This window comes from Triturus cristatus, chromosome 7 (genome assembly GCF_964204655.1).
Source record: "Triturus cristatus chromosome 7, aTriCri1.1, whole genome shotgun sequence".
NCBI lineage: Eukaryota > Metazoa > Chordata > Amphibia > Caudata > Salamandridae > Triturus > Triturus cristatus.
The window spans coordinates 534,176,189-534,191,672 of record NC_140590.1 but is presented as its reverse complement, the minus strand read 5'-3'; the positions used below and the strand labels follow the sequence as shown (position 1 = coordinate 534,191,672).

The 15,484-nt window shown below is 49.0% G+C and overlaps 1 protein-coding gene across 1 annotated transcript in view; it reads right to left on the bottom strand.

The window, feature by feature from the left end:
• Positions 1-15,484, bottom strand: part of UBE2O (ubiquitin conjugating enzyme E2 O) — a 563,443-nt gene that overhangs the window by 183,706 nt on the left and 364,253 nt on the right. The window contains exons 11-12 of the mRNA XM_085616919.1: positions 5,584-5,696; positions 5,225-5,353 (exon numbers count right to left, since the gene is read on the bottom strand). Of these exons, the coding sequence (XP_085473045.1) occupies positions 5,225-5,353; positions 5,584-5,696 (242 nt within the window). The remainder of the gene's footprint in view (positions 1-5,224; positions 5,354-5,583; positions 5,697-15,484) is intronic.

Here is a 15,484-nt window from a genome sequence, read left to right as displayed (position 1 = left end):
TAACCAGCGGACCTCCCACGATCGGGAAGACAACACCGATGGGAGGGAGGGAAAGGCAGTCTGTAAAAGAGGACCCCTGGTAGAGGGGTGGAGGGAAAGACAGACCGGGTCATACTGCGCAGGATATTGGCGGTGCAGAACTGGCTGGAGCAACGGGTCCCCTGTGGCGGGCCGCCCCCAAAACAGACATGTGGAGCAAAGCTTCAAAGGGAAGAAGCAGCTCCCGACCCCCATAGCCCTGATGGAGGACCTCCAGAAGATGATCCGTGGGCAAATGGGCAGCTGGATCGCCCATACGCAAGATCCCCGCCGCCGTGGATACAGCCCGAGCGAAGGCAGCACCGGCCTCCGCGGGGCCCCGTGGTGGGGAAAGCAGTTCCTCAGTGAGCGACGGCTGCAAGCTAAAGTGGCCGTCCCCCAGGCCAACAGGAGGAAGGAAAGGCCAAGACCGGAAAGGAGGAAGGGGGACCAAGGAATGGGGAACCTGAGGCCTCTCCGGTGAGGACTGCGGGCGCGGCGACAAGCCATCCTTGGAAGACGCTGGGAAAAACTCCACGACGCGGCGGCCCGTCTCCGGAGAAGGCGAAACCAACAACGCCAAACCTCTGGGGAAGAGGGGGCGTCCGAAGACTACAACGACCCGATGCCAGCCCGGCGCCGTAGAGTCCGCGACCGGCGTCAGGTCAATGTCGACCGGCTCCGAAGGGAACACCGGAACGACCTCCGCCACAATGCACGGCGCAGAAGACCGGAGCTGGGTCGGAGCCAGGGCAGCTAAGGAACGGCACCGAAAAGGCATACCTCGACCTCTGATGAGGCAGCCGCCTGCGTGGAGAGACGAGGGGGGACCTGGGGACACGCCAGACACCTAGCCGGCCCCTGCGGCGTCACCTCGGCCGAGGCCGCCGCCTGCCCAGAGGACCGAGGGAGACTCGAGGACACGCCAGAGTCCCGGCAACCTCCTGCAACACCACAGGGACCCCCGTAGGAATTTACGGCTAAGCACTAGCGCCCATGTCCGAAGGAGGGAACTCCGAAGAGCAGCACCCTGACGGCCCCACATCCTCCGCACCTGGATCCGAACCGGTGTGCGCCGGGGCCGGAGCCGCTGGCGAAGCCGCAGACATCCCCGCACGTGGCAAGGGATCCGCAGACGTCCCAGGAAGAGAAGGAGGGGAAGGAAGAGCCAAAGAGGCCTGCAAGGCCGCCGCATAGGTCTCCATCTGGGCTCTGGTCACCCCCATGCCGGGAACTGTGGATAGGATCTCGACACGCGGGGCCGCACCACCCGCGGAGAACCTACGCCCCCAACAGGCCGGGGGCGGGGCCTCGGTGACAAACTGCGACACTTACCAACAGGTGAGCGACGCCCTTGCGGCCTGGGAGAAGGACGATGTCGGAGGCGGCGGTTCTTGAAGCCGTCCGCGGGACGGATGCGGCGCCGCCGCCGACCTGGACATGCGCGCTGCTGAAAGGAGCTTCATCCGGCGCTCACGCCGGGACTTCGGCTTCATTTGCTTACACGCCTCACAATCCGTGGAGACGTGGTGCTCCCCCAAACACCACATGCAGATGGGGTGAGGATCCGTCGCCGACATCTGGCACGTGCAAGACGAGCACGTCTTGAAGCCCGAAGGCATTCGCACACTGTACCCAAGAAAAACACCCAAAGTGGGAAGAAGCCTGAAACAGGCCAGGAACACGATCCGGGTCTGCGTTGCATGCCGAAAAGAAGAAAACTGACGTCAGCGTGCTGGGGTGGGGCTTATGTGACCTCGCTGACGTCACGGCCGCGGAGGACGTCGGGCGGAGTCGCGTGGTGCCGCCCCCTGAGGTGCTGGGCAAGAAAGTTTTCCGGGTCCAGTCTCACGCCTGGGGATAATTCTACGTTAAGGAATCTGCAGCTAGTAGTCTATCAGATAAGACAATTGGGTCCCCCTACTGTGATGTCAAAGTCAGTATCGATGACGTAGGAACCACCAAGGATCGTAGCAACAGGCTCGCAGCTGCTGTAGGCATCAGTCCCGGAGTGAGTCTGGACAGAACCTGCTACTGGGTCAGAAGGCACAGACTGCATCGAAGATGGATCCGCAGACTAATCTGAAAGGAGGCATCCACACAGAGGAGCCTGAAGGTGCGCCACAAGGAGATGGAAAGGTGCCGAAAATCTGCAGCATGGGCCCCTTGAAGGCCTTTACCGGTCGTGGCCCAGTAGAAGGACAAGTGAAGTCGGGTTGCATTGGGGCCAGTTGTTAAATTGGGTCCACAGTAGGACAATGGGACTAAGAATGTGATGCACACTGATTTCCCTAGGACTTCTCTGCTAGAGAGTGGTGGGACGAAGAATAATTCAGCGGGAATGGACTTGAGAACAGGAGCGGTTTCCCGTCCTTGAGTTGACCTGGAGTGGGTCTTAAGCTCCTTCTGTTAATGTTAGGCTTAGTGTTACCAGTGCAGTTGCTGCAGGAATCTGAGCTGTGCGACAACCCTGGATACCAGAGACATAACTTGTGGGCGTACGTCGCAGACATTGGATTGTAGCAGTACCTACAAGGCTTAAATACTCCTGGAACGGTTGCTTAACATTTTTCACCCCCTAACAAGGGAGCCACTGCCAGGTGCGCTCCTCCTTCGGGTGGCATATCGTTGCTTTTGCAGGACTCTATTTCTCACTCCCGCGCTTCCACTACTTGATATGCCGTGGATACAGACTTCCCATAGGGATCTGGGGCCCTGGGGTGGGGTGGGCCTGCACAGTCTGGGCGACCTATAGCGAGACAGCGCCCACCTACCCACAGAAGAACTACTGGCAAACTCTGGGCTTCCACTGGGTCAATTTCTCCTGATGGCTTCCATTGTTAGAGCACTGAATCAGTACTGGGGAGACATACAGCAGGAACTCCTGCAACATCTCACTATACAGTAATCAATCAAACACACACACACACACACACACACACCCACACACCCCCACACCCACCACCCACACACACACACACCCACCCAATCAACCCACCTACTCCTCCTCCTTACCCCCTCATTGCGTTGCACCGTCACAGGGACGCAGGCCTGGAGCACAATTGCACAGAGAAAGAATGGCAGGCGATTTTAGGCTATCCCGCAACACCGGATTCAAGTCAATGCAATTCTATATATTGCATAGAGCCTATTCTACTCACCATAAACTCAACCAATATTTTTAACTGCACCAACACAGTCTGTCCCAGCTGCCTTACCCCTGATGTGAAACTCCTACATACGTTTTGGTCCTGCCCATTGCTGTCAGACTATTGCAGGGGAATTACCACACATCAGACCTGCTGAACGGGTTCCACTGTAGAATACACTTGGGAGAAAAACAGTGTGGTGGTATGATTTACGGACCTGGCTCTAATCCTGGTAAAATAGCTGATCACCCATAAATGGGTGGCAGCAGGGCCCCCCCGCCACCTCCACATGGGTACTATCCGTGATAACCTGTGCGCAGGCGGAGAGTACAGCACTGCATATAAAAGAGGTGAATGGCCTCTGCAGATACCCAATTTCTGATACTTAGGATGCACTCTTGGAGAAGCTCTGTGATGGGAGTGCACGGCACAGATCAACCTAAATCCTCCCTATGAATCCCTCCCTCCATACCAGTGTGTATGGTCTAACTCAAACCCCAGGGATGCTCTCCTTGGCTGTAGCCATCTCTCCAATAGCTCTGCCACACTGAGCAAGTGCAAGGACTTCTTTGTTGTCAACTGCTGTTGTAAGCAGTCTTATTATATGTGGCAAATTGTCATTGCCTGTACTTGGATACAGATTCCCTACTGTTTCTGCAACTGCTATCAGTGAAATTCTGTTTCTTCCTTCTGTATAACTCAAGTGTATACAATTCAAGATGTTGTACGCTGTTACATTATGCATTGTACGCTGTTACGTTATGCAATCATGATAAGGTTGGAAAAGGAAAAAAGCCTATACGAATATTTTTTGCGAAAAAAATTAAAGGATAACTGGGTGAAGCTGGCCTTCACCATCCAGTCGTCTATGGAGGGGTAGATCTGCACTTCAGGACTCTAGCTCTTTGAAGACCACTTGAGGAGCACAGAAAGTCCTGTGGAAAGGCAAAACATGTGCTGCTACTCTGCCTGGCAAATTTACAGTTTACCACCGGCCCTGTAGTTCATACAAAGTCACATGTCACATCATTGGTGACAAATGCCTACACCAAACAGTTTAAGTGTTTTCCTTTCCAAAAGCAGGAGCTTGTCTTTGTAAAAGAAACAAATCTTATTGGCTCAACACCATGGGAGTTCTCTGATGGTGCTTGAGAGGACGGGGGTATTTTTTTAAAAAACTTTATTTATAGTTTATTGATACTGTGGTACACAATACAACCATTTAATCTCCAGCACAATAATCTTAGATACTTGTTCGATCGATCATTCCCACATTTTATAGCACATTATTAAGTATCCTGGCACAGTTATCAAATCACAATATGGGGTTTATCTTATGATTGTCTTTGTCCTTCACCATCCTCTGACTGTACATCATGTTGTGTCTGCAAATATTGTACCAGTGGACTTCAAAAGTCTCCTGGTCGTGAGGACTCTGGAATCTCCTTTGAAGAGACTGGGGTATGGTGCAATTTTTTTTTTTTTTACTAGCCCTCACCACTAGGATATTCCTAGGTAAATTTTACTTCACTGGCATAACTCCAGCTGTCTGCCTGACTCAAAATAGGGCAGACAGACCAAAAGTCTGGCAGACCCAGTAGTCCATCACCATTGCAACAGAGTAGCCTGTCTGCCAATTCCAAATCAGGCCCAAAGTCTTTCCAGCACTCTTTGAGTGATAAGGAACCAGCATGACAATACCATTGAAAGGCAGCTTACAGAATGACATCACCGTACTTTAAAAGACCTGTATCAAACATTAGATGAAAAGGTGAGTGGATGGGGTTGGAAGGAAGTATAGAAAATAATTTGATGGCCAATGATCAAATAAAAACAAATCCACTGAGTGCACGGCTCCCTCAAGTTTGCGCTAGGAGTACAAATCATTTGATTAATATCAGTTAGTAACTTGGAAAGGTGCATATACTGGAGTGCGTAATTTGTATTGGACAAGTACAGTCAGCAGGGACATTACTACAAGTGAGTATATTCAATATTAAACTCTAAGATCCTCCTATTAAGAACATGGCTAACAAGTCATTGGAGCATATAATCACCTCATTCTCTTTAGCCGCACACACCTCACCGGCATTGCCAATGCGGATAACTATATCTGTAGTACGGAATCTGAAGTCCGGATGATCTGCAATATCATATACACTGACATCTTCTTCTTCTCTGATTAGCTGAAAGGGGGAAGTAAACATGTTACACACAGAAGCCCACTGTACATCATATCACTGGTCAACACTGAATAGTTGGAAATTCAAATGGAAAAAAGCTGCTCTATGATATCCTTGAGGCAACACGACTCTCTCAATCACACTCCAACCCACTGTTAAACTGGTCTGTTGAGCAGATCTCTGGATAAATGCAGTAAAAACAAGAAGTAGATAGAAAGTCTGGATTCACTCACCTCCACATCATCTCCACTGGGCTTTAACATGAACCATTTAACCACGCAGGTGCGGCCCATGTGGTCCCCTGACTGCACAACTCCATAAACTCCAGGATCCTGAATGGGCTGTGCTGCAAGAAAATGATATGAACAGTTGAAAAGGATAAACAGATGACCACAGCCTCTTTTCCAAAACCATGCAAGGTTTAACTCACTTCTATGTGTTCAAAAGCTTATGAGATTCAATTTTATAAATCAACAGTGTACCCTCCAAAATGTACAAAGCCCTTAAAAGAAGCAGCGGATGTGGACAGACTCATTGTTGCAAAGTCATTCTGTGCCCTGGGCACCCCCCAACGTTTTACTGACTGATGCTGGTGGTAACTGATTTGGACTGATCCTGGGCTCTGCCTAACCAGGCCCAGGGCCAGTGCTGAGCTGAAAGGAACACATTAGAATACAGTTAAAACACCCAACATACACTAGGGTACACTATGGTATGGTGGGGTACCCCTGTAATTGGCATGACCTACCCCATAGGCCCCTAGTATATAATAGGACAGGGGATTGAAACTACCTAGAAGTCCCCAGTACCCTGGGGTATGGCAGTTTAGAGGCCAGCAGCTTTTTCTGCACTAGCATGTGTGCAGGCCTGAAGACTGAGGTGAGTTTGAAAGCAGCCCTGGGTACCAGGGCTGCTTTTAAACCTTAAATTGTGATCAAATTCAACTTTGATTCTAGAAGAACTGGGTAAGGAGGATCTGCAAAATTTCTGCAGATTCAGAACCCCTAAAGTCTCCCTTGGTTGCACAAGGGGTGGGGGTCCTGTAGAGATTAGGGAAATACTTATAAAATATGTTTTTATGAGCCCTGGTGCTAGAAAACTGGGCCAAGTCATTTTTCCCATTGCAAATCCCATGGCCCATAGGTTAACATGGTAGGAAGTTATTGATTAATAAATATTGATAGGAGATGACTAGCCAAACCATTCAAAGACTTCGCAGAATGGTAGTAGTAAATCCAACAATATTATATTGTTGAATTTCTCCTAAAGTGTACATACAAGAAGTTATAAGACTTTGTTTGCAAGTCCAAATTCAGCCTTCCAGTGGACTGCCCTGATTGGTCAGAGTTAAGTGGATTAGCCAGGCTGCTTCGAAGAGGTGATCAAGAACCACTCTGCTGGGAGGGCAGTGTGCTGGTCTATAGGAATGCCAGGCCAGGAGGTGGAGTCGTAAACTATGCTCTTCAAAGGCAGAGGGGAGGCCTGGGTTTCAGTTTCACTCTGACACTCTTGACCCAGAGTCAGGGCTAGGCTTAAGAAAGGTATGTGCAGATGGTAGGGGGGAGAGAGTCCATGGAAATAAGCCATCCCGGGGGAGGGGTGGGGGTGTTAGCCAGCTCTTACCTCCTTGCTGGAAAATCAGCCATTATGGATTTGGAAGAATGATGCACTCTGGGACAAAATAATGCCACACTACAGGATATGGTCATAACTATGAGAAGTTGCCCTGCTCTCATTGGTCAGAAGTGAACTGGTGCTTGACCCAGAGAATTTTGAATAAGTATCTGAGAGGGGCAGAGCCCTCCAGATCTGCTGCTTGAAACTTACTGAAGCAAGAAGTGCCCTACTGCGAAGTTCTGCTGTGCAAAGACTTCTAAGGCCTGACCTCTGAAAATTGCCCCATCTGAAAACTGCAGCCCTGTGGATTTCCTTGCTACAAAAGGACTAAGAAGCTATAGGTAAACAGAGCTCACCTGGACATCCCCACAAAGAATCCCCAGCCTGGAGTACCAGTGGATTTGAAAGGGTTTTGTTCAAGTGGATTGCGGAATTGAAGTTTCACACTTTCAAGGACCCTCTTGGAGATTCCAGAACCTCCACACCGACTGTGTGTTGGATACTTTGGGACACGCAAGCAGAACTTCAGGAAGGAGTTCTTACTGGACCCAGTCTGCTGGAGAAGGCTGCACAGTGGTGAGATATTCTCCAGAACAGTTTCTAAAGGTGTGTCCCTGTCAGAGAAAACGAAATGACTAAAATGGGCACTGATGGTTTCTAAGCACTAGAAAGTGACTAATCTTTAAAAATGCATATCTCTGGTTCCCTACAGTGGATTTCTTTTAGTTTTGGTGTCATTTAAAATATAAAAATGTTACCTATTTTTATAAATTGGTGTTGGATTTTTATTTTGTGGTGTGTCTTAATTATTTACTGAAATTGTGTTTTTAAATGCTTTACATACCTGTCTTTGAAGTTAAGCCTGTCTGCTCGCAGCCACGTTACCAAGGGTTGAGCATAGGAATAATTTTGTAAGACCTATGCTGAGTCCTATCATGTGTTAGTGGCCTTATTGCCAGTGGCAGACCCACATTTGCCCCTACCAATAACCCACTTTTCAAAACTCATGCATAACCAAACCCACCAAGTACCAACAGAAAAAATAGTCTTTATAACATTCAATGAAAAATGCTTAGAAGTTTTTAGTGGTAGGTGGTTCAATGAAGCAAGAAAAAGAAAGAGGTCACAAATCACAGCTTTTTAAAGTTGGTTCTATGTGTTGACAAGCCAGTGCAGATTCCCTGCTCCGTCTATAGTTTGAGACCATGTGTCTATATGCATATATGACCATTTTCTATCACAGATTAGACTTCTGACAATCTTGGTGAAGTCTGTACATGAAATAGAAATATCTGGGACCAACATCTACCGTATCAAAGCATAGGTGTTTCTGATGCATCACATCACCGTCATACAATGCTATGCCATCTTATGAATTTATCTGGACTAGAATATTGACATCTATTGAGGGACTCGGTGTGCCATCTATCTTTGGTATTCAAAGATGTGGAAAACATTTTTCTCTGCTGCAGTGGCACATGTTCCACTGCCAACCCAACAGCATGTCTTTTCTGTACTGTTTAGCAATGTTCCTACTTTTTTTTTTTTTTATAATATCAGATTATGTTGCTGATTGGTATGTGTGGAAGTTGGCACTGGGGAGATGGACTGAAAGAATCATTCCTTTAATTGTGTCGCAAACCCACTTTCCAATAGTAAAAAACGTCAACACTGTGGTAAGAACAATAGGCTCGCCCTGAATGAAGTCTCTGGTTGAGGAAGGTGGACCTGAAAGGGGTAGCATATATTATTATTATATCTGGTGCCTACATTATCGTATGGAATGCTGAGGTGACGGACACTACCATATTGCTATGCACCCTTAAAAGCTTCATGGAGGTTCCCTAATTTCTTTCTTTTTAAAATTGGTTTGAGTTTTCAACAATACAGAGACAGGCACGAAGAGAAAAAATTAATTCATAGAATGTAAATGTAAATGTAAATGTATGGATACTTGTATAGCGCACGACTACCCGGAGGCCTCTCGGCGCTTGTACGAATATCGCTGTGGAACCCATCCTGGCTTTCCCTGTGAGGCGTCCACTCCTGGGCACCCCCAAGGTGGAGGCCAGGCATCCTTAGCGTTGTGGGGGCCGTTGTGGAGATTAAGAAAGCTATTGCCCAGAGTTGCAGAGTGGGACTCCATGATTGGAATGGCACCGAGGCGAGAATTATCAGGTCCGTGGAATTTTTGAGCCCAAGCCCCGCCGAGGCGGGGAATTGAACCCTGGTCCCGGGCTAGACCTCTGCATCAGGGTCTGCCGCTCTAATCATTGAGCCACACTTCTCCACGAGGACAGGTTTAATTCCGTACAGAGGGTGTAATATGGTTGTCCGAATGGAATGCATCTCACCTGTCAGAACTGGGGGGCGTGGGGGCACTCAGCAGAGCGGTAAAAAGTGAAGCAATCAAAAGAAGCAGTGAGGAAGTGACTTGAGGCAATAACCAGTACAGTTGCACCCTGCCCCAGCACCCATATGGGTTCAATGGGCCAATGTTGCATAATCAGAGCCCTCATCCACAGCGGTCTCTTCATCTCCGGTCTCAGCAGGTGTTTTCAAATAAGCTACAAGGGGGGACCAAATATCCTTGGGTCTGGTTCGTACCAGCATCAAGTCCCAATACACGGACAACTATTCCTGACAGCTGCAGCACGCAGCCAACCCACCCTTTATGGGGTCATTAGTTGTCCCCAGTGCATTACAAACTGTCTTTTTGCTAATAATAGCAGTCTCACACAGTTAATCTGAGCCCCAGGCAGGACATCCTTGACATAACTAAATGTAAAACACGGCGAGCGCTCAAACACACACTCAACAATGCTCTCAATTGTGTTGAAGGTCAACGACCAGAAACTCTGTATACCGGTGCAGGTTAATGCTAGATGTAGGAAGTCCGCCGAAGGCACCAAGCACCACAAGCGTCTGCATGTAGGCCCATTTTATGTTGTTGCGCTAAGATGTAGTAAATGCGATGCTCAAATTTATAATGTACCAGGCGTAATCTGGAATTAAGGGAGAGAGCCCTAGACTGAGCACAGCAATACCTCCACTGCTCATCAGTGAAAGTAATATCAAGAACAGTTTTCCTTTCCTGTCTAGCGCAAGGGAAGCGCACCAGCGACATCGCCTGCATTTCAGTTTAGAGTTTGGTTACTAATCTGCGGGAGTGAGGAGATTAAAGTGTTGTTAAGGACTTGAAACGTGTGGGGGGCTGCCGGAAAGGAGTCCCAATGGTCTGATCTCAGTTTGCAATTAATAGTAGGTAAATGCATGCAGCAGGGTAATTTTAGGTCCCTGAAGGACCTTCTGCAGGGGTAATAAAAGTGCTTCTGGGTAAAGTGCTCCCATAGTAGTCAGCTACAGGTTCTGCAGCCTAGACCAAACACCCGCATCCCACGCAAGGGGCAGAGAGGGATGTCCAATAATAAATACCAATGGAGCAATATAGGGCGTTGATGCGAGCTTGTCAGCGAAGCTCATTTCAGGCCCATACTGTGCAGGTAACTGTATTCCCACATGCACAATGGCGCCTAGGCGCCAGGTAAAGTGCCACTGAAACAGGGAGCAGCATGGTCTAGCTCCAGAACAGTGTGCACCATGAACTGCGTGGGCTGGAGCCAACAATGCACAAACTGCACTTATGCATAGGAGTAATTAAAATCCATATCCAACAACCCCAGCCCACCCTGCTCAAATGGAAGAGTCAACACCTCCCAAGCTATGCGGGGTGATTTTCCCACCCACACAAGTGTCACTAGGCTGGATCGAAGTCGTCTTTGAAAGGCAGATGTCAGCAGAAGTGGCAGATTGATAAACATGTATAGAACCTTGGGCAGCACTACCATCTTTGCGATTGCGAGCCTGCCCGTTAAGGAGAACTGTAGTTTCCACCAGCTTCTGATGTTTTTCAGTTCTTCTGCGTGCATGCCTGTCACGAAAGGAGAGCGATTTGGAGGGTGTAAGAATCTAGCGAGGTGTCCAGGCCACTGGCATCACCCAGCTCCTCAAACCAGTCCATGTCCTAAGGTTACAGGATTTCTAAAGGGTCCGGCTCGCCCTCCCAATTCTCCTCATCCATTCCTAACCCTTCAAATTAGGTCAGGTTAAATGGGATTGAACCGTATGGCCCCCATCGGCGCTGGTCTTGGCATTGGTGAAAGCCAGACAGGTTCAGAATCGTCCGAAACGAGGATTGGGGAGGCGCCGGTGGTGCAGAGGACCTTGGCAGTGGCGGGGTTCCGAGGAAGGTCGCTGTGGAGGTATTACTGGTGCCGGTCCGGACACAGGAACGGGTCCAGTCGGAGGCCATGGCTGGAGCCGAAGGCGCGGAACCCATGGGGGCTCCATCATCCAAGCCTGCAGGGCCAGAGGGCGCGCCGCCAGGGTCAGGTCACCCAAATATGGAGTCATAGAACGCTTTAAGTTGGGCGGGGTTTGCGCCCGGTCCCGGAAAGGGAGGAAAATGCTAGGCCGATCCAGGCACCCGCTAAACTGAGCAGGGCCCTCGGACGCCAAGGTCCCTGTGTCTTGTCACGCGACGGACGTGGCAAAGTCAAAGAAAGCTTCGATTTCTTGTGCTTTTTGTGATGCCTCTTACTCGACGACTTGGAAGAGTAGGGCATCGATCCTCCGGAGCGATGCTCGGACCTTCCTCTCGACCAAGACTCAGATAGACGGGGTGACCTCTGAGGCACTGGGCTGCGATTAGCTTTAGGGATAGCTCTTTCAAAGCTTTTGGTGCCACGGGCCGGTGATCAGAACATGACTGTCATGGTCGCGCTCCAGGCACCAGAGACACTCTAAGTGGGGGTCCGGACCAGCATGGCACAGTGACAGGCACCACATGGCTTGAACCCAGAGGTCTTCTTGCTAGACATCGATATCACACCAACAGAAGTTGCAAAAAAGTCAAAAAAAAAAAAAAACAGGGAGTAAGCTCTGTTAGACTGATCTGCGCTGGGTGGCGCAGAAAGAAAACGGAAGTCAGCGCACCGGAGAGTTGCTTATATGGACGACGCGGACGTCATAACGACAACGAACACGACACCAACCACGTCACATTCAGTCCACTGACCATCTACCGGCGCGCAGGGGTACTGCTAAGAAAAATCTTACGGATCCAGCCTGATGCCTGGAAGTTCAAAGGTAAGGAACCTGCAACTAGAGGTCTTTATCAGATGCTGAGATTATGATGCCATGAATGGCACGGATTAGAATTTTGAATATTAAAGATAAAGGATTAATGATATGACGGAAGAACTAAAGAATACGAATACTGATAGGGCTATTTTAAGGATTGTTTACACCTAATATCCGGGACAGAAGTACAACCGGAATTAAAGACTGAACGGGACGACCAACATAACAGTGAAGAGAGCCCTGAGGAAGTCGTGGGGTACACCCCATCATGACAAAACATGTGTTGGCTCGAAGGCTAAAAAGAACAAGCATTTGCAATGCAATAGGTCTCGCATTACGTGAATTTGAGCTATTGGCATTGTAAATCACAGTGCCTTTTAATTTTGTTTTTGTTTTTAAAACACACAAAAAAAATAGTCATTTACAATGCCAATAGCTTAAACTCGCGTTAATGCGAGACCTTTTGCATTGCAAATGCGTGTTTCTGCCCTAGGTCATTTCCCAGATCTGTAATTCTCGGAGAGGTTATGGAAATTCTTGGGCTATAAAAAGTAAAACCATACAATGAAACTCGAGATATATTAAGGGAATTAAACATTTTCTAATTTGGCATTGGGTTTGTGAATTCGTTTTAGAACATGATCATTTGTTTTCCGGTGACACCCGGCATTTTGTGTGTGTAGCCTAATACTGTTTAATTACGGTTTTATTTTATCATCAACTGCGCTTTTCTCCGATTTATTTTTCTGATGGGGTTAACGTGTGGCATAAACAGGCATCTCGAAACTTCTTTTGGTGTTCGTGCGATTTACAGACTTTTTTTTTAGCAAGTGTTAATTTGCTGTCCTATAGTTCTAGCAATTGTTAATTTGCTGTGCTGTAGTGAAACTGCAACATAGCTGTAGGATGAACGTCGGAGCATTATTGCCAGCTTACATGTCATCCCTGGTCATGAGTTGTAAATGAGTAAAAATGCATGTTAGATGTCTGCACAAAGTAACTGAATATGCGTAGTTTAACACAGTGTCTTCAATCTTTGTTTTATAGAATGTATTAAAAAACAAGAAAGGGGACTTATGAGGGGGTTCTCCAGCGAAGACGAGAGTAGTCTTATAATGCAGCAGAAGAGTAGAACTTCTGAAGGGGAAGACGGGCCTCTGACTGATGGAAACGTAAATGGCACGCTTGACGCCGGTGTCACTGGGACTCCTTCGGACGGCAGTGAGAAAGGGGGCTGCAGTCACAGAGCAGCGTGGATGCGGACAGTGAGGCCTCAGAGTGCAAAAGCTCACTGAAGCCAGTACCAGGAAGAGCCAGTGGTGTGTCCGTCCCGCGTCGACGCAAAAATAAATAAACCAAGCGCGGTGTCCCTGAAGTGGGCGCCGCGCTCAGTGTTGTCCGGGCGCGTGCACTAGGAAAGTGAAAGCGCGACGAGAGCCGTACATGTGCACATCGCCTGTCCGGGCGTGTGCACATCTCCTGTCCCCCTTCCGCCGAAAAACCCACAATAGACCTCGCCAATGCGAGTAGCGCATGCGCTGCGTCGCTAGGCGAGACCTAAAAAAGGAGAGAAAATTAAAGAACACAAAAAAAAAGAACAAATGCCGTTTTGATTAATTGCTTGCATAATATGATGTACAGTTGGGCGTCTGCTGGGGGAATGATGTAATTACGGCTAAGTTATCACTTGATTACGCGATTTATAGAGGGGAGCAGTGAATCTCTAACCTTCACAGCACCACAACCCATATAAGGATCAGTGGTAATAGTGTGGGATGGTAGGTAGCGCCAGAAACCCCAACAAATTCACCACCATTGAGCATTGCATTTACCACAATAGTCAGTCAGTAGATCTCACACAAGAAAGAACCACACAAGAAGTATTTATTAAAACAGCTCTAAAAACTAAATTGGCATATCTCCCACCAGGAGATAGCAAATACACACAAGAAATACTTCAAAGAAAAACACATGGGCCTCCATTGGGGGGTGGTGGGATGGGAACCATATATTAGGAAAGTGGAATGTGAGATAAGAACCTAAACAAGACTGATCCCCCTGGGCTTCTCCTTCCTTGGGTAAGCACAGAACCACCAAAAGCAAGTAGCTAGGTATGTTCCCCCCGGAGGAGAATGTTACCCCTTGTCGGAGGAACTTGCTGTAGCACAACGGTGTTGACGAAGCAGCTGTGGAGGCCAGGTGGCTATGGAGGAGCACAGGAGCCGTCCACTAGCTGTCCCGCGACGGGTGAAGACAGGAGTGTCAGTGGCTGGCAGAACTACCAGCAAGCCTTGGCAAATGCAACAGTTTTTCTGAAGAAAAAGACGCTATGTTGCAGACCAGCAAGGTCTGAATCTGGGACCCTCTCTATAGCTGCCTTGGTCAAGAAAGCTGTAACTTCCTCTTGGAGCAATTTTAAGCGCTCCACCGCCAGCCGTCCTTGACCTAGCAGAATTTGAGGAGGAAAAGAAAAGCAAGGCAGAGAATAGCCCCCCTGAAAGATCTGCAAGACCTACTTGTCCGATGTTATGGACCTCCAGTGGGGGAGCGGATGGATTCTCACACCAACTGGAGTGGTGTGGTCTTGCAGAGTCAGACTAGGAGATCTTGCAGGCAGAGGCAACGGCTGCCGAGGGCAGGGTGGCAGACTGCTTGTGGCTCCCATTCCTTGGGCAGAATGAACCGCGTCCACGCCCCGCATAACTTGGGAAGTCTGAGCAGGAGGGTGGTTGGGTTAGGGCTGACGTGGCTGGAAATGCATTACGTTGACACGAAAGGGGCGAAAGTTAGACTGGCCATGAGGTGTTAAAGAGGTGGAAGGCCCGGGTGGAAGCACTTCGGTCAGGAGATTAGTCCTGACCTGCACAGAGGGCAACACTAGTCCGAGGAACTTAGCTGCCCTCTTAACCACCATGGCATAAGATGCCCCCTCCTCCATAGCCACTGTTGGCTGAGAGAGCATGCCAGTATCTGGAGAAGTGACCAGTTCACTGGCCTCCCCAAGAGCCCCATACCTGTCCATCTGCTCTGCAGAAACATCCTTGGGATATAAAGGGTCCATAGACCCCTCGCATTCCTCTCCAGAGCCTAAAACAGCCTCAAAATGCTCAGGCTACAACATAAAACCCCTGGGTTCTGTTGATGTCTGAATCGGCATCGAGTGATGTAGTTTTGGCTCCGTGTCGTCAGGGATAAGGATGGGGCTGGCACCGCCGTTGGGCACTGGCGGCACAGACTTCAGGTCCGGTGCCGGGGGAGGTGGCGATGGCATGACCGGCGTAGTCCAGAGTCTGGGATCGAATCTGAGGCCCCACTTGTGCCTTGGCCGGAGTCTATGAATTCAATGGGGCCCTTCCAACCCCGCTGGGCCTGAGG